Consider the following 24,761-nt stretch of genomic DNA (forward strand, 5'->3'; position numbering starts at 1 on the left):
TACTATATATTATTATTATATTGGTATAATTGATTTTATAAATGAAACTTAACTGAGTTTAAATCAAATGAACAGTATTCAGGAGTTAGACAAGATGATTAATAATTTGTTGGTCTCAGGAATACGAATAATATGACACAATTACACTTTGTAAAGTCTATGAACCAAACTTTATTATAGCGACTTGTTGAGAGAAAGCTATATGAGGTAGAAGAGAGGTCAGCTCACATTGCAGTAGATTTGTTTCAATGTAAGTACAGTATCAGACACAGTGTACAGTATGAGAAATGTGATCAGAGAGACAAATCAAACAATCTGGACATGGAATTTGATTCAGCCTTTTCTGCTTTTTTCTTGTCCAGGTTTCCCTGTTTCGCGATTTCCCTTTGCTCAAGGAAGTCTTTGCATTCGTACAGCTTGTTAATCCTCAGGATGTCGATATCAGACATGCCGTCTCTCTGGCCGATCTGCACGTTGGCGTTTGGGAAGGGGGTGATGCTGTCTTTGCCGGACTGGATAGAGAAGGCCGTTTTACCGTAGTGCATGATGGAGGAGTAGTCATAGGGGGTGTCCAGGTTGTTGGTGTTCTGCTTGTGGAAGTTGTATTTCATGTCGTCGTTGATGTTGTCCCAGTTGATGAGGACGTAGTTGTCACGGTCGCTCCTGGTCTGCTCGTGCTGGAAGCCCAGGGCATGGTTGATCTCGTGCTGGATGACGCCATGCCTCATGCAGCTCTTACGGTTGATAGAGATCACTTGCTTGCCTCCTACTCTGCCTAGATCAGACCAGCATCCATCACTGTTCTCAAAGCTGAGATAGTCTTCCTCGTCCTGACGTGGCTCAAAGCGGACACAGGTGCTGTCGGTGAAGGTCTGCATGGCTCTTTCAATCTTCTTCTTGTCCCATTTGTTATAGTCGCTGCTCACGGTGTAAGGGATCGTCACTGAGCCATCAAAGAAGTCTTTGTCCCACAGGCACTTGTAATAGAAACAGTACATGGCGTTTCTGGTTCTGGGAGCGACCATGTCTCCCTCCACAAGGAGCTGCCTGGAGCCGTTGTTGGAAGTCAGAATGATGGTGCTGATGTCTGCCTGGACTCCAGATTCACTTCTTTCTTCCAGGATGGGATGGGCCTGGGAGAGGCCCAGCAGTAGCAGGAGGCTGAAAAAGATCTTCATCTTCTGGGTCCTTCAGGGGTCTTTCTTGGTCCCTGATGGCGCTGGAGAGTCTGTGGAGAGGATGCTGGGAGCTTGGTGAATGAGTCTTCTGAGTCCGTAGCTTTTATACTGACCTATAGGACTGTAGGTGTGTCTGCTGGAGGATTAAGGGTTGTGTCCAGACCACTAAAGCCTAAACAAACCCGATTTTTTATCCTCCCCCATCCATCCTTCCTCTTCGATGTCTCCCTTTTGACTGATACCTGTCCATTTAAACTCTAGACGGGCCTGCCCCAAAGTTATTAGTGCAGCCGTGCCCGGCAGCCGGCGAAAACTAGAGTTCTCAACAGGAAAATGAAGGCCTGCCCCTAGCTGAGCTATCCGGTCTACTGACTCCTTTTAACGATGCCATGGGTGATGGGGCCTTCGCAGCCCGGGCACCAGAACTATGGAAGGCCCTACCACAGAACCTGAGGGACGCAACCTCAGTGGCTGTCTTCAAAACACTTTTAAAAACCTTCCTTTTAACACAGGCTTTCCCACAGATAGCCTGTTTATTGTTTATTATGTGCATGGTGTTGTTTTATTATATTGTCTGTTTAATGATGTTTTGTTGTTGTTTTATGCCACCAAATGCCTTTATTGTACTGCATTTTATATGCAATGTAAAGCGCTCTATAAATGAAGTTTATTTAATGTATTATTAATGTGCCCTCCCCTCATCAAACCCTGTACACTCAAGACACTGCCCCCGCTGCTGCCTGACCTGGCTCCGGGGAGCATTTTTTGTTTTGTTTTCCCACAGCTTCATTTGATTGGTTGATTTAAATGATATATTTGTTGTTGATTGCAGCCGTGCCAAACATGCAAAGCTATTATTACAAACTGAAAGCAAATTAATAATGATTGGTATGCTTGGTACATACAGTAATTACTAATTAGGACGAAAAGAGCTGTGATCTGACCTTATCTGTTTGTACCAGATACTTGGCAGCAATAATATGATCTAATTTTAGTATTTTGAAAAACACAGTCTCAGTTTAAGGTCATACTGACACAGTTAATGTTACACTATGGAAAACTAAACTAAGAGAGTTGTTTAATAACACTTAAACATACTTACGAACGATAAAAAATAGAAGCACACAATACAATTCTATTCTATTTACTAAGTGTAGTAAAAGTAAATGTTCATTGTTTGCTGTATGTCGTTTATTTCTATTATTAAACTTGCAGATTGTTGCTCACTTGGTTGTGTCTGTCATATTAGTAACATGGGATATACTTTTATATACTGTTGTTTTACTTTTGTGTTGGCTAAATCGATAGTCCTACTTCAATTCATGAATGCAACAGTCATGTAAAATATTATGGATATATTAAAATGTTAAAGCAAAATGTAGTTTTCAAATTCAGAGTCAGCTCAATGTCTAAGATGTAATGCAAACCTTCCCACCCCATTAACCAACAGTAGTTGTCCCTGTAATGACTGGGGAATACAGACCCTGTTGAAACAACAGGTTGGTCTGAGGAGTTCTGCCTTCACAGGTTTGTTTAGGCTTTAGTGGCCTGGGCACAACCCTTAATCCTCCAGCAGACACACCTACACCGGTCAGTATAAAAGCTAAGGACTCAGCAGACTCATTCACCAAGCTCCCGGCATCCTCTCCACAGCATCGCCATCAGGGACCAAGAAAGACCCCTGAAGGACCCAGAAGATGAAGATCTTTTTCAGCCTCCTGCTACTGCTGGGCCTCTCCCAGGCCCATCCTATCCTGGAAGAAAGAAGTGAATCTGGAGTCCAGGCAGACATCAGCACCATCATTCTGACTTCCAACAACGGCTCCAGGCAGCTCCTTGTGGAGGGAGACATGGTCGCTCCCAGAACCAGAAACGCCATGAACTGTTTCTATTCCAACTGCCTGTGGGAGAAAGATTTCTTTGATGGCTCAGTGACGATCCCCTACACGGTGAGCAGCGACTATAACAAATGGGACAAGAAGAAGATTGAAAGAGCCATGCAGACCTTCACCGACAGCACCTGTGTCCGCTTTGAGCCACGTCAGTACGAGGAAGACTATCTCAGCTTTGAGAACAGTGATGGATGCTGGTCTGATCTAGGCAGAGTAGGAGGCAAGCAAATGATCTCTCTCAACCGTAAGGGCGGCTGCATGTGGCAAGGCATCATCCAGCACGAGATCAACCATGCCCTGGGCTTCCAGCACGAGCAGACCAGGAGCGACCGTGACGACTACGTCCTCATCAACTGGGACAACATCAACGACGACATGAAATTCAACTTCCACAAGCAGAACACCAACAACCTGGACACCCCCTATGACTATTCCTCCATCATGCACTACGGTAAAACGGCCTTCTCTATCCAGTCCGGCAAAGACAGCATCACCCCCTTCCCAAACGCCAACGTGCAGATCGGCCAGAGAGACGGCATGTCTGATATCGACATCCTGAGGATTAACAAGCTGTACGAATGCAAAGACTTCCTTGAGCAAAGGGAAATCGTGAAACAGGAAAACCTGGCCAAGAAAATAGCAGAAAAGGCTGAATCAAATTCAATGTCCAGACTGTTTGGCTGAATCAAATTCAATGTCCAGACTGTTTGGCTGAATCAAATTCAATGTCCAGACTGTTTGAAGTGTCTCTCTGATCACGTTTCTCATACTGTACACTGTGTCTGATACTGTACTTGCATTGAAACAAATCTACTGCAATGTGAGCTGACCTCTCTTCTACCTCTTATAGCTTTCTCTCAACAAGTCGCTATTTTAATAAAGTTTGCTTCATAGACTTTACAAAGTGTAATTGTGTCATCTATTCGTATTCCTGAGACTAACAAAATATGTTCAATTATTGATCATATTGTCCAACTCTCATGCTGTTCATTTCATTAAAATATTTACACTCAGTTAAGTTTAATTTATAAAAGCAATTATACCAATATGCATGCATGCATGTACATACATACAATCATACATATTTCAAAACCTGTCTGTCTCTGCAAATTATACTCTCTACTCTCAAAAACACAAAAGGACAGCAAATTAAAAAAATCTAGAAAACATTCTGAATGTATTCATCCCCATCTCTAAAGCATGATGTATAGTAGTAGTAGGTACAGTATATTCCAAAAGTAACAGATCTACAGATCACAATCCATCAAATCCACCAGTGCTGGATAAAGTACTCACATTTTGTACTTAAGTTAAAGTACCAATACCAGCGGTGGGACAGTCGGTATAGTGCTGTCGCCTCATAGCAAGAAGGTCCTGGGTTCGATTCCCGCTGGGGACGCTGTGGGCACTGGGGGCATGTTCCCTCCTCCGCGTCATCAGTGCCCATACCCGAGGCGGGGTTGGTGAAAGGGCCTTTCTGTGTGGAGTTTGGAGTCTCCCCGTGTCCCCTAGGGTAGGTACCCTAAAAAAAAAAATGCTGTAATCCTGGACTCTAAACTACCTCCCCCTGGCCAGCCAGGGTGCCTGATAGAGGGGAAAAGAACTGGTCGGAATAACGCGTTCCTTCCACGCGCTACGTCCGGCCAGGGAAACTCTCCCCCGTCAGGTGAAAAGAAGCAGCTTGGACTCCTTATATGCATAGAAGGAAGCATGAGTACCAAAAGTAAAAGTGCTCATTATGCAGAATGTCCCGTTTAAAGTTTTCAAATATATACAAATCTTTTGGAAAATATCAGATCTACAAGCTCACAATGTGTCGCATCGCAATTTGCGGCACATTGTGAGCTTGTAGATCTGATATTTTCAAATGGCCTAAATGTATGGGCTGAAGTGGTTAACTACAAAGTAACTAGTAAGTTTAGTAACTAAAGTTTTCAAAAAAATGTAGTGGAGTAAAAGACAAATTACATTTGTATCCGAGATGTACGTGGAGTAGAAGTAAAAGTGGAAATTCTCAAGTAAAGAACAAATAGCTCAAAGTTGCAGTACTTTTTATTGGAGGGTCAGAGAAGAGTTGTTTAATAATATAGTTAATGGTCAACCGTTTAGCCTATTTGAAAAATATCTATTTATATTGGCAAACTATCTAGAAAAAGTCTGGGACCTGAGGATAAAAGCCATTTACAGCGATTAAGGGATATGTATGTTTAGCTATGCTTTGCTTTGTTTTGTTTAGCTTTAATTTGAATTTATGTTGGTTGTAGGCGATCAGGAATGCCGGTAACCAGTGTAATAAGAAGTGTATATCTGAATAATTGTAACTGTATGAAAAAGGTGTCATATAATCCCATGAGGGATGGGCCACGAGGTGGCATTACACTTAAATAAAATAATTCATTCTTTCATTGTACTTATAGTTACTTTAGACACCACTGAAATCCACAACACGCTGTAAACTTGTAGAGGGTCTGTTTTCGGCGCATGACACCAGCGTACGACGTTGCATAAATGTGGCATCCTGTTGTAATACTGTATGTACAGGCATGACAGAGTGGAATGGAGCCGGACTAACGGAAATATAGGAATGTCTCCGGTGGGAGCTGCAGGACTTTATAAATAAAATGTATTATTATTATTATTATCTATGGGCCTGCATGCTTTAGCAACCTGAAATGCAATGTAAAGCGCTCTATAAATGAAGTTTATTTAATGTATTATTAATGGGCCCTCCCCTCATCAAACCCTGTACACTCAAGACACTGCCCCCGCTGCTGCCTGACCTGGCTCCGGGGAGCATTTTTTGTTTTGTTTTCCCACAGCTTCAATGCTTCATTTGATTGGTTGATTTAAATGATATATTTGTTGTTGATTGCAGCCGTGCCAAACATGCAAAGCTATTATTACAAACTGAAAGCAAATTAATAATGATTGTTATGCTTGGTACATACAGTAATTAGGAAGAAAAGAGCTGTGATCTGACCTTATCTGTTTGTACCAGATACTTGGCAGCAATAATATGATCTAATTTTAGTATTTTGAAAAACACAGTCTCAGTTTAAGGTCATACTGACACAGTTAATGTTACACTATGGAAAACTAAACTAAGAGAGTTGTTTAATAACACTTAAACATACTTACGAACGATAAAAAATAGAAGCACACAATACAATTCTATTCTATTTACTAAGTGTAGTAAAAGTAAATGTTCATTGTTTGCTGTATGTCATTTATTTCTATTATTAAACTTGCAGATTGTTGCTCACTTGGTTGTGTCTGTCATATTAGTAACATGGGATATACTTTTATATACTGTTGTTTTACTTTTGTGTTGGCTAAATCGATAGTCCTACTTCAATTCATGAATGCAACAGTCATGTAAAATATTATGGATATATTAAAATGTTAAAGCAAAATGTAGTTTTCAAATTCAGAGTCAGCTCAATGTCTAAGATGTAATGCAAACCTTCCCACCCCATTAACCAACAGTAGTTGTCCCTGTAATGACTGGGGAATACAGACCCTGTTGAAACAACAGGTTGGTCTGAGGAGTTCTGCCTTCACAGGTTTGTTTAGGCTTTAGTGGCCTGGGCACAACCCTTAATCCTCCAGCAGACACACCTACACCGGTCAGTATAAAAGCTAAGGACTCAGCAGACTCATTCACCAAGCTCCCGGCATCCTCTCCACAGCATCGCCATCAGGGACCAAGAAAGACCCCTGAAGGACCCAGAAGATGAAGATCTTTTTCAGCCTCCTGCTACTGCTGGGCCTCTCCCAGGCCCATCCTATCCTGGAAGAAAGAAGTGAATCTGGAGTCCAGGCAGACATCAGCACCATCATTCTGACTTCCAACAACGGCTCCAGGCAGCTCCTTGTGGAGGGAGACATGGTCGCTCCCAGAACCAGAAACGCCATGAACTGTTTCTATTCCAACTGCCTGTGGGAGAAAGATTTCTTTGATGGCTCAGTGACGATCCCCTACACGGTGAGCAGCGACTATAACAAATGGGACAAGAAGAAGATTGAAAGAGCCATGCAGACCTTCACCGACAGCACCTGTGTCCGCTTTGAGCCACGTCAGTACGAGGAAGACTATCTCAGCTTTGAGAACAGTGATGGATGCTGGTCTGATCTAGGCAGAGTAGGAGGCAAGCAAATGATCTCTCTCAACCGTAAGGGCGGCTGCATGTGGCAAGGCATCATCCAGCACGAGATCAACCATGCCCTGGGCTTCCAGCACGAGCAGACCAGGAGCGACCGTGACGACTACGTCCTCATCAACTGGGACAACATCAACGACGACATGAAATTCAACTTCCACAAGCAGAACACCAACAACCTGGACACCCCCTATGACTATTCCTCCATCATGCACTACGGTAAAACGGCCTTCTCTATCCAGTCCGGCAAAGCCAGCATCACCCCCTTCCCAAACGCCAACGTGCAGATCGGCCAGAGAGACGGCATGTCTGATATCGACATCCTGAGGATTAACAAGCTGTACGAATGCAAAGACTTCCTTGAGCAAAGGGAAATCGTGAAACAGGAAAACCTGGCCAAGAAAATAGCAGAAAAGGCTGAATCAAATTCAATGTCCAGACTGTTTGGCTGAATCAAATTCAATGTCCAGACTGTTTGGCTGAATCAAATTCAATGTCCAGACTGTTTGAAGTGTCTCTCTGATCACGTTTCTCATACTGTACACTGTGTCTGATACTGTACTTGCATTGAAACAAATCTACTGCAATGTGAGCTGACCTCTCTTCTACCTCTTATAGCTTTCTCTCAACAAGTCGCTATTTTAATAAAGTTTGCTTCATAGACTTTACAAAGTGTAATTGTGTCATCTATTCGTATTCCTGAGACTAACAAAATATGTTCAATTATTGATCATATTGTCCAACTCTCATGCTGTTCATTTCATTAAAATATTTACACTCAGTTAAGTTTAATTTATAAAAGCAATTATACCAATATGCATGCATGCATGTACATACATACAATCATACATACATATTTCAAAACCTGTCTGTCTCTGCAAATTATACTCTCTACTCTCAAAAACACAAAAGGACAGCAAATTAAAAAAATCTAGAAAACATTCTGAATGTATTCATCCCCATCTCTAAAGCATGATGTATAGTAGTAGTAGGTACAGTATATTCCAAAAGTAACAGATCTACAGATCACAATCCATCAAATCCACCAGTGCTGGATAAAGTACTCACATTTTGTACTTAAGTTAAAGTACCAATACCAGCGGTGGGACAGTCGGTATAGTGCTGTCGCCTCATAGCAAGAAGGTCCTGGGTTCGATTCCCGCTGGGGACGCTGTGGGCACTGGGGGCATGTTCCCTCCTCCGCGTCATCAGTGCCCATACCCGAGGCGGGGTTGGTGAAAGGGCCTTTCTGTGTGGAGTTTGGAGTCTCCCCGTGTCCCCTAGGGTAGGTACCCTAAAAAAAAAAATGCTGTAATCCTGGACTCTAAACTACCTCCCCCTGGCCAGCCAGGGTGCCTGATAGAGGGGAAAAGAACTGGTCGGAATAACGCGTTCCTTCCACGCGCTACGTCCGGCCAGGGAAACTCTCCCCCGTCAGGTGAAAAGAAGCAGCTTGGACTCCTTATATGCATAGAAGGAAGCATGAGTACCAAAAGTAAAAGTGCTCATTATGCAGAATGTCCCGTTTAAAGTTTTCAAATATATACAAATCTTTTGGAAAATATCAGATCTACAAGCTCACAATGTGTCGCATCGCAATTTGCGGCACATTGTGAGCTTGTAGATCTGATATTTTCAAATGGCCTAAATGTATGGGCTGAAGTGGTTAACTACAAAGTAACTAGTAAGTTTAGTAACTAAAGTTTTCAAAAAAATGTAGTGGAGTAAAAGACAAATTACATTTGTATCCGAGATGTACGTGGAGTAGAAGTAAAAGTGGAAATTCTCAAGTAAAGAACAAATAGCTCAAAGTTGCAGTACTTTTTATTGGAGGGTCAGAGAAGAGTTGTTTAATAATATAGTTAATGGTCAACCGTTTAGCCTATTTGAAAAATATCTATTTATATTGGCAAACTATCTAGAAAAAGTCTGGGACCTGAGGATAAAAGCCATTTACAGCGATTAAGGGATATGTATGTTTAGCTATGCTTTGCTTTGTTTTGTTTAGCTTTAATTTGAATTTATGTTGGTTGTAGGCGATCAGGAATGCCGGTAACCAGTGTAATAAGAAGTGTATATCTGAATAATTGTAACTGTATGAAAAAGGTGTCATATAATCCCATGAGGGATGGGCCACGAGGTGGCATTACACTTAAATAAAATAATTCATTCTTTCATTGTACTTATAGTTACTTTAGACACCACTGAAATCCACAACACGCTGTAAACTTGTAGAGGGTCTGTTTTCGGCGCATGACACCAGCGTACGACGTTGCATAAATGTGGCATCCTGTTGTAATACTGTATGTACAGGCATGACAGAGTGGAATGGAGCCTGACTAACGGAAATATAGGAATGTCTCCGGTGGGAGCTGCAGGACTTTATAAATAAAATGTATTATTATTATTATTATCTATGGGCCTGCATGCTTTAGCAACCTGAAATGCAATGTAAAGCGCTCTATAAATGAAGTTTATTTAATGTATTATTAATGGGCCCTCCCCTCATCAAACCCTGTACACTCAAGACACTGCCCCCGCTGCTGCCTGACCTGGCTCCGGGGAGCATTTTTTGTTTTGTTTTCCCACAGCTTCAATGCTTCATTTGATTGGTTGATTTAAATGATATATTTGTTGTTGATTGCAGCCGTGCCAAACATGCAAAGCTATTATTACAAACTGAAAGCAAATTAATAATGATTGTTATGCTTGGTACATACAGTAATTAGGAAGAAAAGAGCTGTGATCTGACCTTATCTGTTTGTACCAGATACTTGGCAGCAATAATATGATCTAATTTTAGTATTTTGAAAAACACAGTCTCAGTTTAAGGTCATACTGACACAGTTAATGTTACACTATGGAAAACTAAACTAAGAGAGTTGTTTAATAACACTTAAACATACTTACGAACGATAAAAAATAGAAGCACACAATACAATTCTATTCTATTTACTAAGTGTAGTAAAAGTAAATGTTCATTGTTTGCTGTATGTCATTTATTTCTATTATTAAACTTGCAGATTGTTGCTCACTTGGTTGTGTCTGTCATATTAGTAACATGGGATATACTTTTATATACTGTTGTTTTACTTTTGTGTTGGCTAAATCGATAGTCCTACTTCAATTCATGAATGCAACAGTCATGTAAAATATTATGGATATATTAAAATGTTAAAGCAAAATGTAGTTTTCAAATTCAGAGTCAGCTCAATGTCTAAGATGTAATGCAAACCTTCCCACCCCATTAACCAACAGTAGTTGTCCCTGTAATGACTGGGGAATACAGACCCTGTTGAAACAACAGGTTGGTCTGAGGAGTTCTGCCTTCACAGGTTTGTTTAGGCTTTAGTGGCCTGGGCACAACCCTTAATCCTCCAGCAGACACACCTACACCGGTCAGTATAAAAGCTAAGGACTCAGCAGACTCATTCACCAAGCTCCCGGCATCCTCTCCACAGCATCGCCATCAGGGACCAAGAAAGACCCCTGAAGGACCCAGAAGATGAAGATCTTTTTCAGCCTCCTGCTACTGCTGGGCCTCTCCCAGGCCCATCCTATCCTGGAAGAAAGAAGTGAATCTGGAGTCCAGGCAGACATCAGCACCATCATTCTGACTTCCAACAACGGCTCCAGGCAGCTCCTTGTGGAGGGAGACATGGTCGCTCCCAGAACCAGAAACGCCATGAACTGTTTCTATTCCAACTGCCTGTGGGAGAAAGATTTCTTTGATGGCTCAGTGACGATCCCCTACACGGTGAGCAGCGACTATAACAAATGGGACAAGAAGAAGATTGAAAGAGCCATGCAGACCTTCACCGACAGCACCTGTGTCCGCTTTGAGCCACGTCAGTACGAGGAAGACTATCTCAGCTTTGAGAACAGTGATGGATGCTGGTCTGATCTAGGCAGAGTAGGAGGCAAGCAAATGATCTCTCTCAACCGTAAGGGCGGCTGCATGTGGCAAGGCATCATCCAGCACGAGATCAACCATGCCCTGGGCTTCCAGCACGAGCAGACCAGGAGCGACCGTGACGACTACGTCCTCATCAACTGGGACAACATCAACGACGACATGAAATTCAACTTCCACAAGCAGAACACCAACAACCTGGACACCCCCTATGACTATTCCTCCATCATGCACTACGGTAAAACGGCCTTCTCTATCCAGTCCGGCAAAGACAGCATCACCCCCTTCCCAAACGCCAACGTGCAGATCGGCCAGAGAGACGGCATGTCTGATATCGACATCCTGAGGATTAACAAGCTGTACGAATGCAAAGACTTCCTTGAGCAAAGGGAAATCGTGAAACAGGAAAACCTGGCCAAGAAAATAGCAGAAAAGGCTGAATCAAATTCAATGTCCAGACTGTTTGGCTGAATCAAATTCAATGTCCAGACTGTTTGGCTGAATCAAATTCAATGTCCAGACTGTTTGAAGTGTCTCTCTGATCACGTTTCTCATACTGTACACTGTGTCTGATACTGTACTTGCATTGAAACAAATCTACTGCAATGTGAGCTGACCTCTCTTCTACCTCTTATAGCTTTCTCTCAACAAGTCGCTATTTTAATAAAGTTTGCTTCATAGACTTTACAAAGTGTAATTGTGTCATCTATTCGTATTCCTGAGACTAACAAAATATGTTCAATTATTGATCATATTGTCCAACTCTCATGCTGTTCATTTCATTAAAATATTTACACTCAGTTAAGTTTAATTTATAAAAGCAATTATACCAATATGCATGCATGTACATACATATTTCAAAACCTGTCTGTCTCTGCAAATTATACTCTCTACTCTCAAAAACACAAAAGGACAGCAAATTTAAAAAATCTAGAAAACATTCTGAATGTATTCATCCCCATCTCTATTCCAAAAGTAACAGATCTACAGATCACAATCCATCAAATCCACCAGTGCTGGATAAAGTACTCACATTTTGTACTTAAGTTAAAGTACCAATACCAACGGTGGCACAGTCGGTATAGTGCTGTCGCCTCATAGCAAGAAGGTCCTGGGTTCGATTCCGGCTGGGGACGCTGTGGGCACTGGGGGCGTGTTCCCTCCTCCGCGTCATCAGTGCCCATACCCGAGGCGGGGTTGGTGAAAGGGCCTTTCTGTGTGGAGTTTGGAGTCTCCCCGTGTCCCCTAGGGTAGGTACCCTAAAAAAAAAAACATGCTGTAATCCTGGACTCTAAACTACCTCCCCCTGGCCAGCCGGGGTGCCTGATAGAGGGGAAAAGAACTGGTCGGAATAACGCGTTCCTTCCATGCGCTACGTGAAAAGAAGCAGCTTGGACTCCTTATGCATAGAAGGAAGCATGAGTACCAAAAGTAAAAGTGCTCATTATGCAGAATGTCCCGTTTAAAGTTCAAATATATACAAATCCTTTGGAAAATAGCAGATCTACATCGCAATTTGCGGCACATTGTGAGCTTGTAGATCTGCTATTTTCAAATGGCCTAAATGTATGGGCTGAAGTGGTTAACTACAAAGTAACTAGTAAGTTTAGTAACTAAAGTTTTTAAATAAATGTAGTGGAGTAAAAGACAAATTACATTTGTAAAAAGTCTGGGACCTGAGGATAAAAGCCATTTACAGCGATTAAGGGATATGTATGTTTAGCTATGCTTTGCTTTGTTTTGTTTTGCTTTAATTTGAATTTATGTTGGTTGTAGGCGATCAGCAATGCCGGTAACCAGTGTAATAAGAAGTGTATATCTGAATAATTGTAACTGTATGAAAAAGGTGTCATATAATCCCATGAGGGATGGGCCACGAGGTGGCATTACACTTAAATAAAATAATTCATTCTTTCATTGTACTTATAGTTACTTTAGACACCACTGAAATCCACAACACGCTGTAAACTTGTAGAGGGTCCACTTTAAGAGCCAGTGGAATTCGGATCTCAAATCTGATGAACTAACAAGCTGAGCTCCCCGCTCTGTAGTGGGAGTGAAAGTGGACAGTGTGGAGGTGGATGGTTTCGGAGGGAAGGGTGAGGAGACAGGGTGAGGAGACAGGGTGAGGAGACAGCTGCAGAGACCCCTCCCCCCGCTTAGTCCACTAAAATCTTATGATATTTAGTCAACTAAAACTAGACTAACACTAAAACATTCCAGGTGACTAAAATGTGACAAATGAAAACTATATTCAAAAGACTATGACTAGAACTAAAATCAAAATTTGCTGTGAAAAACAAATGTTCGCCATTTCATTGTTTGACATATACTGTACAAGCAGAAAGCAGTGACATATTAAAAATACCCTCTTTGTGTAAACCCAGCCATAATTGTGCTCTGAAGAGTGCATTCTTGCAACATTCCGTTCAATAGAGAAGACCATTTTGATCACTGCAGCCCTCGGCCTAACCCGACCTGATCGCTGCAGCCCCGGCCAGCACACGATGTTGACAGTCATTTTAGCATGAATGTATGACTTTAATTTCTATGGCACGCAATCAAAAACAGACTGGTTTGTTTAGAGGATCAGCGCAGCCAAACGCTTTACCGTTTGATTTCACTGGGGTGTTCAACTGATGTTGACATTATCATGTTTTTCTCTCCATTTGAAAATGCGGCTACGCAGATTTCATATTCAGCACATGAAGTACGTAAAGTAAATCTAAATCCACAAAATGTCATGAAGAAGAGGTCTGATTATTGGTATTTAAATACAGTAAGAGATGATTCACTTCTTTCAGTAAATTATGGGCCGCAGTACAAAAGAAATTCAAGGCAGGATTACATAACTGAGGATTTGGCACTGTGCACTTGGCTTTAAATGTGTTAAAAAAAAATCACTTAATGTACAAAAGGAAAGTATTTAAGGGCCAAAAAACGAAAGCTGCCAGATGTGTTTGACAGTTTCCAGTCCAGTAATTGTTAAAAAAAAAAAAAAAGAGAGAGAGATTTCAGCATGGGATTACTCCAAATAGCATAATAGCACTTGATCAAGTTCTTCACTCTGTCCAAGGCATGATTACCTTGAGATCACCATCACAGGCCCTACAACTGAACAACTAAAAGGAACACTCACCACTTTTCAACCTATATGATTGGTCCTCAGAAAAAAAATCGAGAATTGAAAAAAAAAGAAAACCCTGATGAAAATCATGAAGAAACTACATATAGTTCATGGTTTTCAAACAACATACTATACAACTATAATATGTAGTTTTTCATGATTTTCGACGATTCTAAAAAATGAGGAAAATCATGAAAAACGACATTTTCATCTTTTTTTAATCTCTAAAAAACATAAGGCTGTTTTTAGCTGGGGGTTTATTCCATCAGGGCTCGGTCACACAGCACTTTTATTCTACCTATGAGGGCGGATTTCATGCATTTCAATGGGGAATTGAGCAGTTTGCTGCCATTTGCAGATTTAAAAAAAAGTACACTCCATTCCATTAAAACAGACTCCCCCTGGCCAGCATGATGATGGTGTAAGGAACTGCTTGGAATAATGTGTTCCTTCCTTCCTACATCCAATCGGGGAAACCCCTCCCCCGTCAGGTGAACATTACTTCATTCAATGCTTCCTTCACTGCATAGAAGGAAGCATGAGGTCAGTCCGTTGCTCTCCACAGGTTGGCAGAGGTAGTGTAGCGCCCAGGAATACATACTTACATAGACAATTGACACTGGGTGAATAAATGGGTTACACAAATTTAAATTTTGTTTAAAAAATAAAAAAATAAAAATAAATGCATTGGTCCTAACCGTAGCCCTCATAAGTAGAATAAAAGTGTGGTGTGACTGTGGCCTCAGGGAATAGACCTTAAACCGTTTGACCGCCAGGATTAATTGATCTATCTATTGCACATTGCCAATGTTTTATCGCGCTCAACCCTTATTTTGAAGAGACAAATGAAAATGCTGTGTGCGGTGTCTTGACCGGTTGTTGTTCTCTCGGTCGGTGGTGAAAAAACCAGACCGTGCGTATCACAGCGCCTCCTGCTGTCGGCCGTTGAAAAACCTTGTTTTCACCAGAAACGACATTCATTGTGCCGATTTGGAGATACAGGCCATTGAAAGCAGCACATAGAGTGCAAGTGGATGCGCGCGCATCTTCCAAATGGCCGCGGCCACTTTCCCACTTTGACGGTTATGCTAACGAGCGGCAGCTAACGATTCGATCGGATCAAAACATGGATTAAAGAATACGGTATAAACCCTGGAAAACGTTTAATCCTACGGTTACTACGGTTCTGGCGGGCTCCGTGTTAAGTAACCGATTACCTTCCAGCAGGTTACTCAATACTAACCCTACCGGCGCTAACCATAACCGCACGCGGAAGCCACGGGTGAGTCTTAACCAGCCACACACTGTATGTCAGACTAAGGGGATGTCGGACTAATGCGTAGTCCACAGCAAACCGTCCTCTTTGAAAAGAACGGGACAAACATACTTGTAAAACACACATTTTGCTGCATTTATTTTGTAGTGCATATATTTTCTCTAGATTTCATAAAAAAGATATGTTTGTGCTTGGTAATATATAGATTTTTTTTTACAAATACATGTTGTGTTAAGCACACATTATTCACTCACAGTATAAATGATGAAAAAACATGATAAAAAAATAAACAAAACTATAAATGTGGAAAACGTTAAAAAAAAACTAAAACTAAAATAAATGATATCATGACATGTAGGCCTACACAGTGTTAAAAATGTATGCATTGGGTATAAGTTCAAAAGGCACCATACAGTAGTAAACTCATGTAAAGTTGTAGCATAGCTGCAATTCCATTAAATCAATTCAGCAAATACATTGGCGTGCTAATATCATATGCACCAGTTGAATAGTACACTAAAACATACTTTTGGAGTGGCTTACTGTAACTATTAATGAAATAAAAAAAGCCCTATTGCTACTATTTTGGCTTTCACATGGAGTAACGTTTAAGGTCAAACCCAATTTGTTAATAAATACATTCATTTATTTGTAATAAATAGTATAATAACTAAAATGTATTGGACAGCCAACTAGTGCTACACGATTCTTCACGATCCTTCACGATTCTTCACAAAATGAGATTGCATACGTAAGTGTAAATCTCGATCTTTTTTTCGATTCATTGTGCAGCACTACTTAAAAGTGTCGCTGGAAGTTAGGCTTGATTTAAGCGTATTTGTGCGCGGGGGTGTCGCACACCGAAAACAGCCCCCAACGCGTAACAGCATAAGCGTAACTAAAGCAGGCTTTATTAGTGCTCGTTGGACACCTGTAGGCCAAGCCCTTTTGCGCTGTAGCACCTTCAATGCTTGCCTTGTTGAGGTAGTGGAGAAGGGTTGCAAGGCCTGCGTTTTTGCCTTGGACAAATAAAGCACAGGTAGAGTTCAGTCTAGCTGAGAGCACCATAAGGCTTACACTGCAAATGGCTTCACTTGAGGCTGAGGCGCTCCGAGGGAGTCATGGCCCCGTTCACAGTGGAGACGTCCACGTCGGAGCTGGACGGACACTTCTGCGGAGCTGAGAGAGAGAGAGAGAGAGAGAGAGAGAGAGAGAGAGACAGAGAGAGAGAGAGAGAGAGAGAGAGTATTGAACATATTGAACCCGACAAAATGGCAAGAAACAAAATAGAACAGAAAGGCAGAGAACAACAAAACGTTAAAGGGACACTTCACCCTTTTTGCAAAAAAATATATGTTAATGACGTTTAGAAGCTTTAGATCACTTTCCTGGGGGTATTTATGTGTGTAATATGTGGTTTTAGATATTTTAGATTGTAGCAGTGAGCCTGTTGTCTCTGATGTCATGGACACTGGTCTCACTACCTTCCTGGACTACAATTCCCATAATTATTTGGTGCACTGCTCCTCCTTGTGGATAGGGGGGAGAGCTGTCTTACTGAGACAACATGTAGTCCAGGAAGGAAGTGAGCCCAGTGTCCATGACATCAGAGACAACAGGCTCACTGCTACAATCTAAAATATCTAAAACCACATATTACACACATAAAGACCCCCAGGAATGTGTTCTAAAGCTTCTAAACGTCATTAACATATATTTTTTTGCAAAAAGGGTGAAGTGTCCCTTTAAAACAAAACATAAAAAACAGGAGAGACAGAGACAGACAGAAGAAAGAAAGAAATAGAAAGGTTGTACAACATGTTTGATTCACTGCCACAGATACACACCCCATAGAAAGTACTCGGTTGCTTGGAACAAGTTAACCACTTAAAACCCCATTTAAAAAAAAGGATATAAAAGAAATAGCTGATCTACAAGCTCACAACTTTCCCTAAAATAGGGATGCCAAGTTGAAAGATGTTGCTGCAACCCCCTGCAGCACGTACCAAGTGTAATGTACACATGGACAATAATGCAATATGTGCAATATCTAATAATACTATACAATTACACCAAGCAATATTATTGTTATATGTCCGTTGTCCGTTTCTTTTTTCTTTTTGCATCTAATTTACTTTTTATTTTTCGGTATCTTGCTGCTGTGACTGAAAAACGCTATATTCATTCACTATATTTAATACTTTTGTTTTATCTGGCTGAAAATAATTTGTTATCTGAGAGTCTGAGAGCAAATGCACGTTGGCAAATTCCCTTTATGTGAAAATACTTATTCTGGCACCGCGCAGCACATCGTTGCTATTTGTGCTCACAACGTGTCACAGTGCGACACCTTGTAAGTTCAGCAATTCTTTGCAAGGTTTTTTTTTGTCGTTGCCTAGAACGATGAGCCCCAAAAATAGAGATACGGCAGGTTGAAAACGGTTACCAAACATGCCTCCACACAGCTGTACTGTGTACTGTACTCACACAGTGCGTGTGATCTGTGCGAGGGGCTGAGGAAGGCGCCGGGCCCTTTGAGGGAGGAGCTGAGGGCAGCCAGTCTCAGGCTTCTGGACGTGGCGTCCAGCTTCTCATCCTGGAGGGAGCAGGAGAACAAACACTCAACTGTACTTCACCTAAAACTCACCCAGACAGACTGAATAATGGCACCGCGTTTGGGGCAGAAATGCTCTTATCTCCATATTCTAACTTTTTGTGCTTTGCGCCGCGTTTTGCACTTGCGGATCTGCTACTTCTGAATTTGAATCCCAAAAAGTAACAGTTTTGGACATAATGAATGAATGAATGACCTTTATTTATATAGCACCCTTCTCAGCACGAGTGCACAGGGTGCTTTACAATAATACAAAAGTAAAACAACTATAACAACAGCAGGCAGCCATTATCACAGAGTAAACAGTGAAAACATAGCATCAAAAAGGACAATAAGAACACACAGATAAAAACACAAACAGTAGAAAGTAAAGTGTTATATGTGACCAAAAGCCTGTCTGAACATGTACGTTTTCAATTGTTTCTTAAAAGAGGCCTCAGAAAGAGGTTTCCGTTTCTTCAGTTCAGAGGTAGTGCAGGAAACCCCCTGTTGATACGAGTTGTTGAGCCAACTCTGAGACGAGAGAAAACCGTTAGTGTTCAGGACCGTCTTTGCTGACGGGGTATACGGACATTAGTGTTGCAGAAAATAAATTAAAAAAAAGAAACAAGCATTGCTGAAAGTGATCAAGACGAGAGGCCTCATAAAGACATTCCGTCCATCCGTTTTCCTTAAACAAACGCTGTGTGGGCGGGAGCCATTACGCTAATGCCATCACTGCTTATCGCTCGCTCGTGTGTGTGTGTGTGTGTGTGTGTGTGCGCGTGTGCATGTGTGTGATGTCATTAAATGTGGCATACTCTGTACTCTTGCATCTTGCGTTTGGACTCGTCCAGCTGATGCTGCAGGTCGCAGACGATCTCTTTGTATTTGGCGTAGCGCTGCTGCACCAGCTCCCTCTGTCGCTGGGACTCCTGAGGAGAGAGACCACAACATAGAGGTGACCCCCGGGGTTTGACTCCTGAGGAGAGAGACCACAACATAGAGGTGACCCCCGGGGTTTGACTCCTGAGGAGAGAGACCACAACATAGAGGTGACCCCCGGGGTTTGACTCCTGAGGAGAGAGACCACAACATAGAGGTGACCCCCGGGGTTTGACTCCTGAGGAGAGAGAACCACAACATAGAGGTGACCCCCGGGGTTTGACTCCTGAGGAGAGAGAACCACAACATAGAGGTGACCCCCGGGGTTTGACTCCTGAGGAGAGAGACCACAACATAGAGGTGACCCCCAGGGTTTGACTCCTGAGGAGAGAGAACCACAACATAGAGGTGACCCCCAGGGTTTGACTCCTGAGGAGAGAGAACCACAACATAGAGGTGACCCCCGGGGTTTGACTCCTGAGGAGAGAGACCACAACATAGAGGTGACCCCCAGGGTTTGACTCCTGAGGAGAGAGACCACAACATAGAGGTGACCCCCAGGGTTTGACTCCTGAGGAGAGAGACCACAACATAGAGGTGACCCCCAGGGTTTGACTCCTGAGGAGAGAGACCACAACATAGACGTGACCCACAGGGTTCGCTCTGTCGCTGGGACTCCTGAGGAGAGAGACCACAACATAGACGTGACCCCCGGGGTTTGACCTCTGTCGCTGGGACTCCTGAGGAGAGAGACCACAACATAGACGTGACCCACGGGGTTTGACCTCTGTCGCTGGGACTCCTGAGGAGAGAGACCACAACATAGACGTGACCCACGGGGTTTGACCTCTGTCGCTGGGACTCCTGAGGAGAGAGACCACAACATAGACGTGACCCCCGGGGTTTGACCTCTGTCGCTGGGACTCCTGAGGAGAGAGAACCACAACATAGACGTGACCCCCGGGGTTTGACCTCTGTCGCTGGGACTCCTGAGGAGAGAGACCACAACATAGACGTGACCCCCGGGGTTTGACCTCTGTCGCTGGGACTCCTGAGGAGAGAGACCACAACATAGACGTGACCCTCTGGGTTTGAAATACACAATACACGTCCCTCATCCGGAAATTTGTAATTCACCCGAAAAAGGTATTTCGTTTAACTAAACGAGCTGGGGAAGATGGGAAGACAAAGACAGCAAGACACCAGTAGTCTTCAACCCGTTTTCATAACCCGTTTTATTCCACGGACGAGAGTTAACCGTCACAGACCCAAAAATCCTGGTGTAAAGTTGGTCGCGTCTTTGATAAAATGTCATGGTTGAAACCGACCGTCATTGAAATAACACGCCTTTAACACGCCTTTCGATGTTCTCCAAACGCCCCGATTTTACGACAACCAGAATCCGACAAAACAAACATGTTGAAATCCAATAAGAAAAGAGGTTCCCCTCTCATCTAAAAGAGGTTCCCCTCATATCTCGCTTGCCTGTCATGTCCACGCACGCACGCACCTATGCAAGTGTGCATTTTGGCACACTGGAAAGAAACGCCGGTAGGATTATTCCATGAGGCTACAATTGCAACCTTTGTCATCTTTGTCAAGTAGGAGTAGGCTCAGGGGGGCAGTCAGACAGATATTCTGTGAAGCCCCAAGGAAATCGGGATTTCCTGAAAGTTCATATGTCTGTTGTGGCGCTGTCATTGGGCCCAAAAAAAACCATAGCCCCATAGAAGTCCATGTATTTGGGCCCAACTTCACCTAGACTGTATTACCTTAATAAACATGGTCATGAATACTTTCTGCTTCCAGTCACTAGTTTAAAGTCTCATTTCTAATGTCATAATATTCTTTTTGGAAAATTATGGTCCCATGTATGACCATAAAGTCGCGTATGTTCTGAGGGGCGTGGCTACCGTTACAGTCTATGATTGGGATTCCCCACCCACTCGAGTCAAAATAAAAACCAACGGAGAAGAAGGGGGGAAGTCCCGCCTCGTTGTCTGGGCCAGCCAATGGCCAGCTGGGCCCAAACGGATCTAGAAAGATGGTGATTTACAATTCAAGGACTGACAGGCTTCATTTTACGTTCATGTTAGACCCGGGGAACGCTTTGTCCATATTTTTTACAGTCTATGAGTAGGCTACATGAATCACACACACATCAGTTAAAATCGCCATGAATGGAATACATTTGTAGGCTACAGACTATCGTATATTCATTTTACCCATTAGTGCACGTTATAGAAGTCATGTAGGGTAGGTGATCCCCGACTGCTGTGAGTGAGTGATGCCACGTTAATGAGAGATAGCCTGGCAAGGCAGTCATAATCAACGTTTATGGAGTGATTGATGAATGAATGCATCATTTTTTACACCCATTTCTGGGCGTACGCTGTGTTGATAAATGAGGGCTGTACACTCTCAGAGCTACAGACCCGTTAAGGGTCCTTTTGGAACCCCGTCAAGGTACGCAGTAAGTTTACTATATATGTTTCATTCTAATTATTATATTCTTTGATAAAAATTACAAAACACAAACAGAATTTTAAGTAAGGGAATTCCATGACGAGCAGTGCTGTTATCAAAGAACAATGCACGATTTAGTCACGGTTTCCAAATAGAAACGTATTAGTGTGGAGGACGTGACCTGAATCAAAATGTCGAGAACTGCGGATTAGCTATGATTTGAATGAAACAAACAGAGCAGATCTGCAAAAGGAAAGATAACACAATTAGCTCTATAATCAGAAGACAGTACAAGTACATAATCAAATATATCAGAATAAAATGTCTGTGAGAAGAAGAACTGTCACAGCTTAGTGACAGTGATGTATTCAGTGGCTATTAAATTCAAACCTTTTCACTTGGATTATAATTAATGTAGTGTTTCCTGACTCTTCTCATTGTCAATCCTAACATTACAGATATACTTACTTTAACGATTTTAGATTTATGATATTCAAATCCTTTCACAGTAAAAAGAAATGTCCCTCTGAGTGTTCCTGCAGCACATTTCCAGTGAGATTACTGTATAATATATGCACAAAAAATATATATATGCACCCAAGGTAGTAACCCATTTAGACCTGAGGACGATTATACAAATGTCTTCTAAATCCTGACAGTTTTATGAAAAATCCATGTGTCGTTCTCAAACATTTTCACGTCAAGGACCCCCAAAAATGTATGTATTTGGCCGCCGACACTCATCTGAAAATATGATGTTCCAGGAAGAGACCCCCCAGAAGCAAAGATTTGAGTTAAAAAAGTTCGCTCTGAAAGAATATATTCAAACATTTGGGCCACATTTTCACGATTTTTCTAAAATAGCAGACCTACAAGTTCGTAGCGCGGCACCGCGCTATATGAGCTTGTAGATCTGCTATTTTTCAACATAATGCTTAAAACACCAAAAGGGGTTCCCACCTAAAATGGGTTAAACCTGATTTACACATTACATGGTGTTGTGAGCTTAAATAGTTTTCGTGTGCAACCGTGCGAAGCCGCATACTGTATAAATCAGGCATTAAAGTGAACTCATGGTAATGTGTTCACTTTGGACGGAAGCATTCCGCCAAATGTCACAGGGAGATTATGCAGCATGCGTACTGTACTACTTTTGTAATTTGTTTACTGACATTCTCAAAGAAGGAGATACCGTATAGCTTGCTGGGCCTCACGCAGGCACAACGGTGACTGTAAAATATCAAAAGGTTGAGTCTATGAGGAGGAAGCTTACCTCCAGGTCCTTAAAATCCTCCATCAGACACAGTTTCTCAGGAACCGACTCCAGGTGGTCCAGGGCTAATCTGGTGCTCTGGGACACACACATGCACACGCACACACACACACACACACACACACACACACACACACACACACACACACACACACACACACACACACACACACAAAGACATACACACGCGCAGACCACCATAAGGTTTTGTTATAGGGGCTTAAGTTTCTACACCAGTGATTCTCAAACTTTGTCATGTCAAGGACCCCTGAATTGACATTCCCATCAGAAAAAACATACAGTATGCAAAGATATTAGTTTAAAATGTTCACTTAAAAATTATACATATAATTTGAAAGATTTGCACAAATGAAAAGCCAAACAAAATTAAAATGATTGTGACGCTATATTAACAATTTTTTTCTTGGGACCCAATTCAATTATATCTAAAGGAGCTTTTTTTGGCATTAGAAAACGTACGTTCACATTGCCAAAGCAAGTGTCAAAACTCAAAACATACTGTAATAAAAACAATTTAAGAAGAAAAATAGGTAAATGATGTACAGTTGCAGGGGGTACGGTACAGCATTGTGTTAACCCATTCTAGATGGGAGCCCCTTTTGTTTTAACTATAGCAGATCTACAAGCTCATAGCCCGCCACCGAGTGGCGCGCTACGAGCTTGTAGGTCTGCTATTTCTTTTAAATAGTGAAAATACGGCACAAATCTTTGAATATATATATTCTTTCAGAATACTTTTTTTTTTAAATTTCGAGGCCTAAATGGCTTAAACAGAGCTATATCAAATGAACCCCAGGTACCCTCCCCAAGGTACCCTCCCCCAGGTACCCTCCCCAAGGAACCCTGCTTTGGGAACACGTCCTACACCTCTCCATGCAGTCCAGTCTGACTCTCTTTTCCCTTTCACACTATTTCAACATAAAAAAACTGACAAATGGAGGCATTAGGCCGGCTGATCGCTCTGATGATCGATGTCTGACATGCATGAATAAAACCCTGATGGATGAAGCCTGGTATAGGACAGGAAGAGGAGGGTAAGCAGAAACCATTTGAATTAACGGCGGTCCTGACCCTCTTTCCACCACAACAAGCTAATTAAGACAAGACAAGGCTGAGCGTGTGCCGCGTAAACGTGATGGACGGACAAAAGATATGCTGGACAGCTCCTTTTGTTTTGGTGTGTGAATGACTGTAAATAGTGCTCAGGGTCAATATGCGCTTTCAATAGTCTTAATTAACGGCGCGCTGTCTCTTCTCTTAATGGCATGACATCTAATAGCTAATTAAGAAACGCCAGGCCAACGCAACGGGCCTTTACATTTTGAGGTGCGGTAGGAAGTCAATATGGGACCGGCGGTAAACATGGGATAGTGCCCGGTCAGCGGTGGCCTTTTTTAGTTCAGGGAGATATATGATGATTAAACGCTCCTCTGAGCCTTGACTAACCCGTTTAGACCTTCTACAAAGGCCCTCTAAAATCAGTAGTTCTCAGAACGGCAAAATTGTAAATGGTGCATTTATATAAGCGCTTTTATCCAAAGCGCTTTACATAGATTGTGCATTACATTCACCCATTCATTCATACACTGAGGGCGGAGGAAACCATGCAAGGCACCAACCTGCACATCGGGAGCAATTACGTAGGGGCTCAGCTCAAGGACACTTCGACACTAACTCTGGGAGAGCCCGGGATCGAACTGGGAACATCACGGTTCCGGCCACTCTACCCCTGAGCCACTGCTCAAGACAATTATATATCGCGGACCTCCCATCGGAAAGTGTTTTGTGCCAGGGACCCCCAGAAGAGAAGATTTGTGTAAAAGAAAAGCACAATATTTTTCAAACAAAAATAGCTGATGTAGAAGCCTGCAGAGCGGCACGAAGTGACGTGCTATGAGCTTGTATATCTGCTATTTTTTAGAACCACTGTTCTAAATCCTAAGTGTTTTCTGGTATTTATTTTTTGCTGTATATGCT

General features: G+C 42.3%; 5 protein-coding genes across 8 annotated transcripts in view; 3 read left to right on the forward strand and 2 right to left on the reverse strand.

Annotated features, from left to right (window-relative positions):
• Positions 1-293: 293 nt before the first annotated feature.
• LOC308334682 (hatching enzyme 1.2-like) lies at positions 294-1,178 on the reverse strand (the record flags this gene model as incomplete). The annotated part of the gene is made up of 1 exon (XM_080791487.1): positions 294-1,178. The coding sequence occupies one exon, from the start codon at positions 1,176-1,178 to the stop codon at positions 294-296; it is 885 nt and encodes a 294-aa protein (XP_080647613.1).
• Positions 1,179-2,875: 1,697 nt separating this feature from the next.
• LOC308334683 (hatching enzyme 1.2-like) lies at positions 2,876-3,754 on the forward strand (the record flags this gene model as incomplete). The annotated part of the gene is made up of 1 exon (XM_080791488.1): positions 2,876-3,754. One exon carries the CDS (start codon positions 2,876-2,878, stop codon positions 3,752-3,754), a length of 879 nt encoding a protein of 292 aa, XP_080647614.1.
• Positions 3,755-6,803: 3,049 nt separating this feature from the next.
• On the forward strand, positions 6,804-7,682 carry LOC308334684 (hatching enzyme 1.2-like; the record flags this gene model as incomplete). Its single annotated transcript, XM_080791489.1, has 1 exon — positions 6,804-7,682. The coding sequence occupies one exon, from the start codon at positions 6,804-6,806 to the stop codon at positions 7,680-7,682; it is 879 nt and encodes a 292-aa protein (XP_080647615.1).
• A 3,053-nt stretch (positions 7,683-10,735) lies between these two features.
• On the forward strand, positions 10,736-11,614 carry LOC308334685 (hatching enzyme 1.2-like; the record flags this gene model as incomplete). The annotated part of the gene is made up of 1 exon (XM_080791490.1): positions 10,736-11,614. One exon carries the CDS (start codon positions 10,736-10,738, stop codon positions 11,612-11,614), a length of 879 nt encoding a protein of 292 aa, XP_080647616.1.
• A 4,043-nt stretch (positions 11,615-15,657) lies between these two features.
• Positions 15,658-24,761, reverse strand: part of cep128 (centrosomal protein 128) — a 64,974-nt gene continuing 55,870 nt past the window's right edge. For all 4 annotated transcript variants that reach the window (XM_080790174.1, XM_080790175.1, XM_080790172.1 and 1 more), the window contains 4 exons: positions 22,764-22,841; positions 18,961-19,074; positions 18,034-18,142; positions 15,658-16,725 (listed from right to left, as the gene is read on the reverse strand). In XM_080790174.1, coding sequence (XP_080646300.1) covers positions 16,637-16,725; positions 18,034-18,142; positions 18,961-19,074; positions 22,764-22,841 — 390 coding nt within the window. In that variant the 3' untranslated portion in view covers positions 15,658-16,636. The remainder of the gene's footprint in view (positions 16,726-18,033; positions 18,143-18,960; positions 19,075-22,763; positions 22,842-24,761) is intronic.

The sequence above is a fragment of the Protomyctophum bolini genome (genome assembly GCF_963924005.1).
Source record: "Protomyctophum bolini genome assembly, chromosome: 19".
Classification (NCBI taxonomy): domain Eukaryota; kingdom Metazoa; phylum Chordata; class Actinopteri; order Myctophiformes; family Myctophidae; genus Protomyctophum; species Protomyctophum bolini.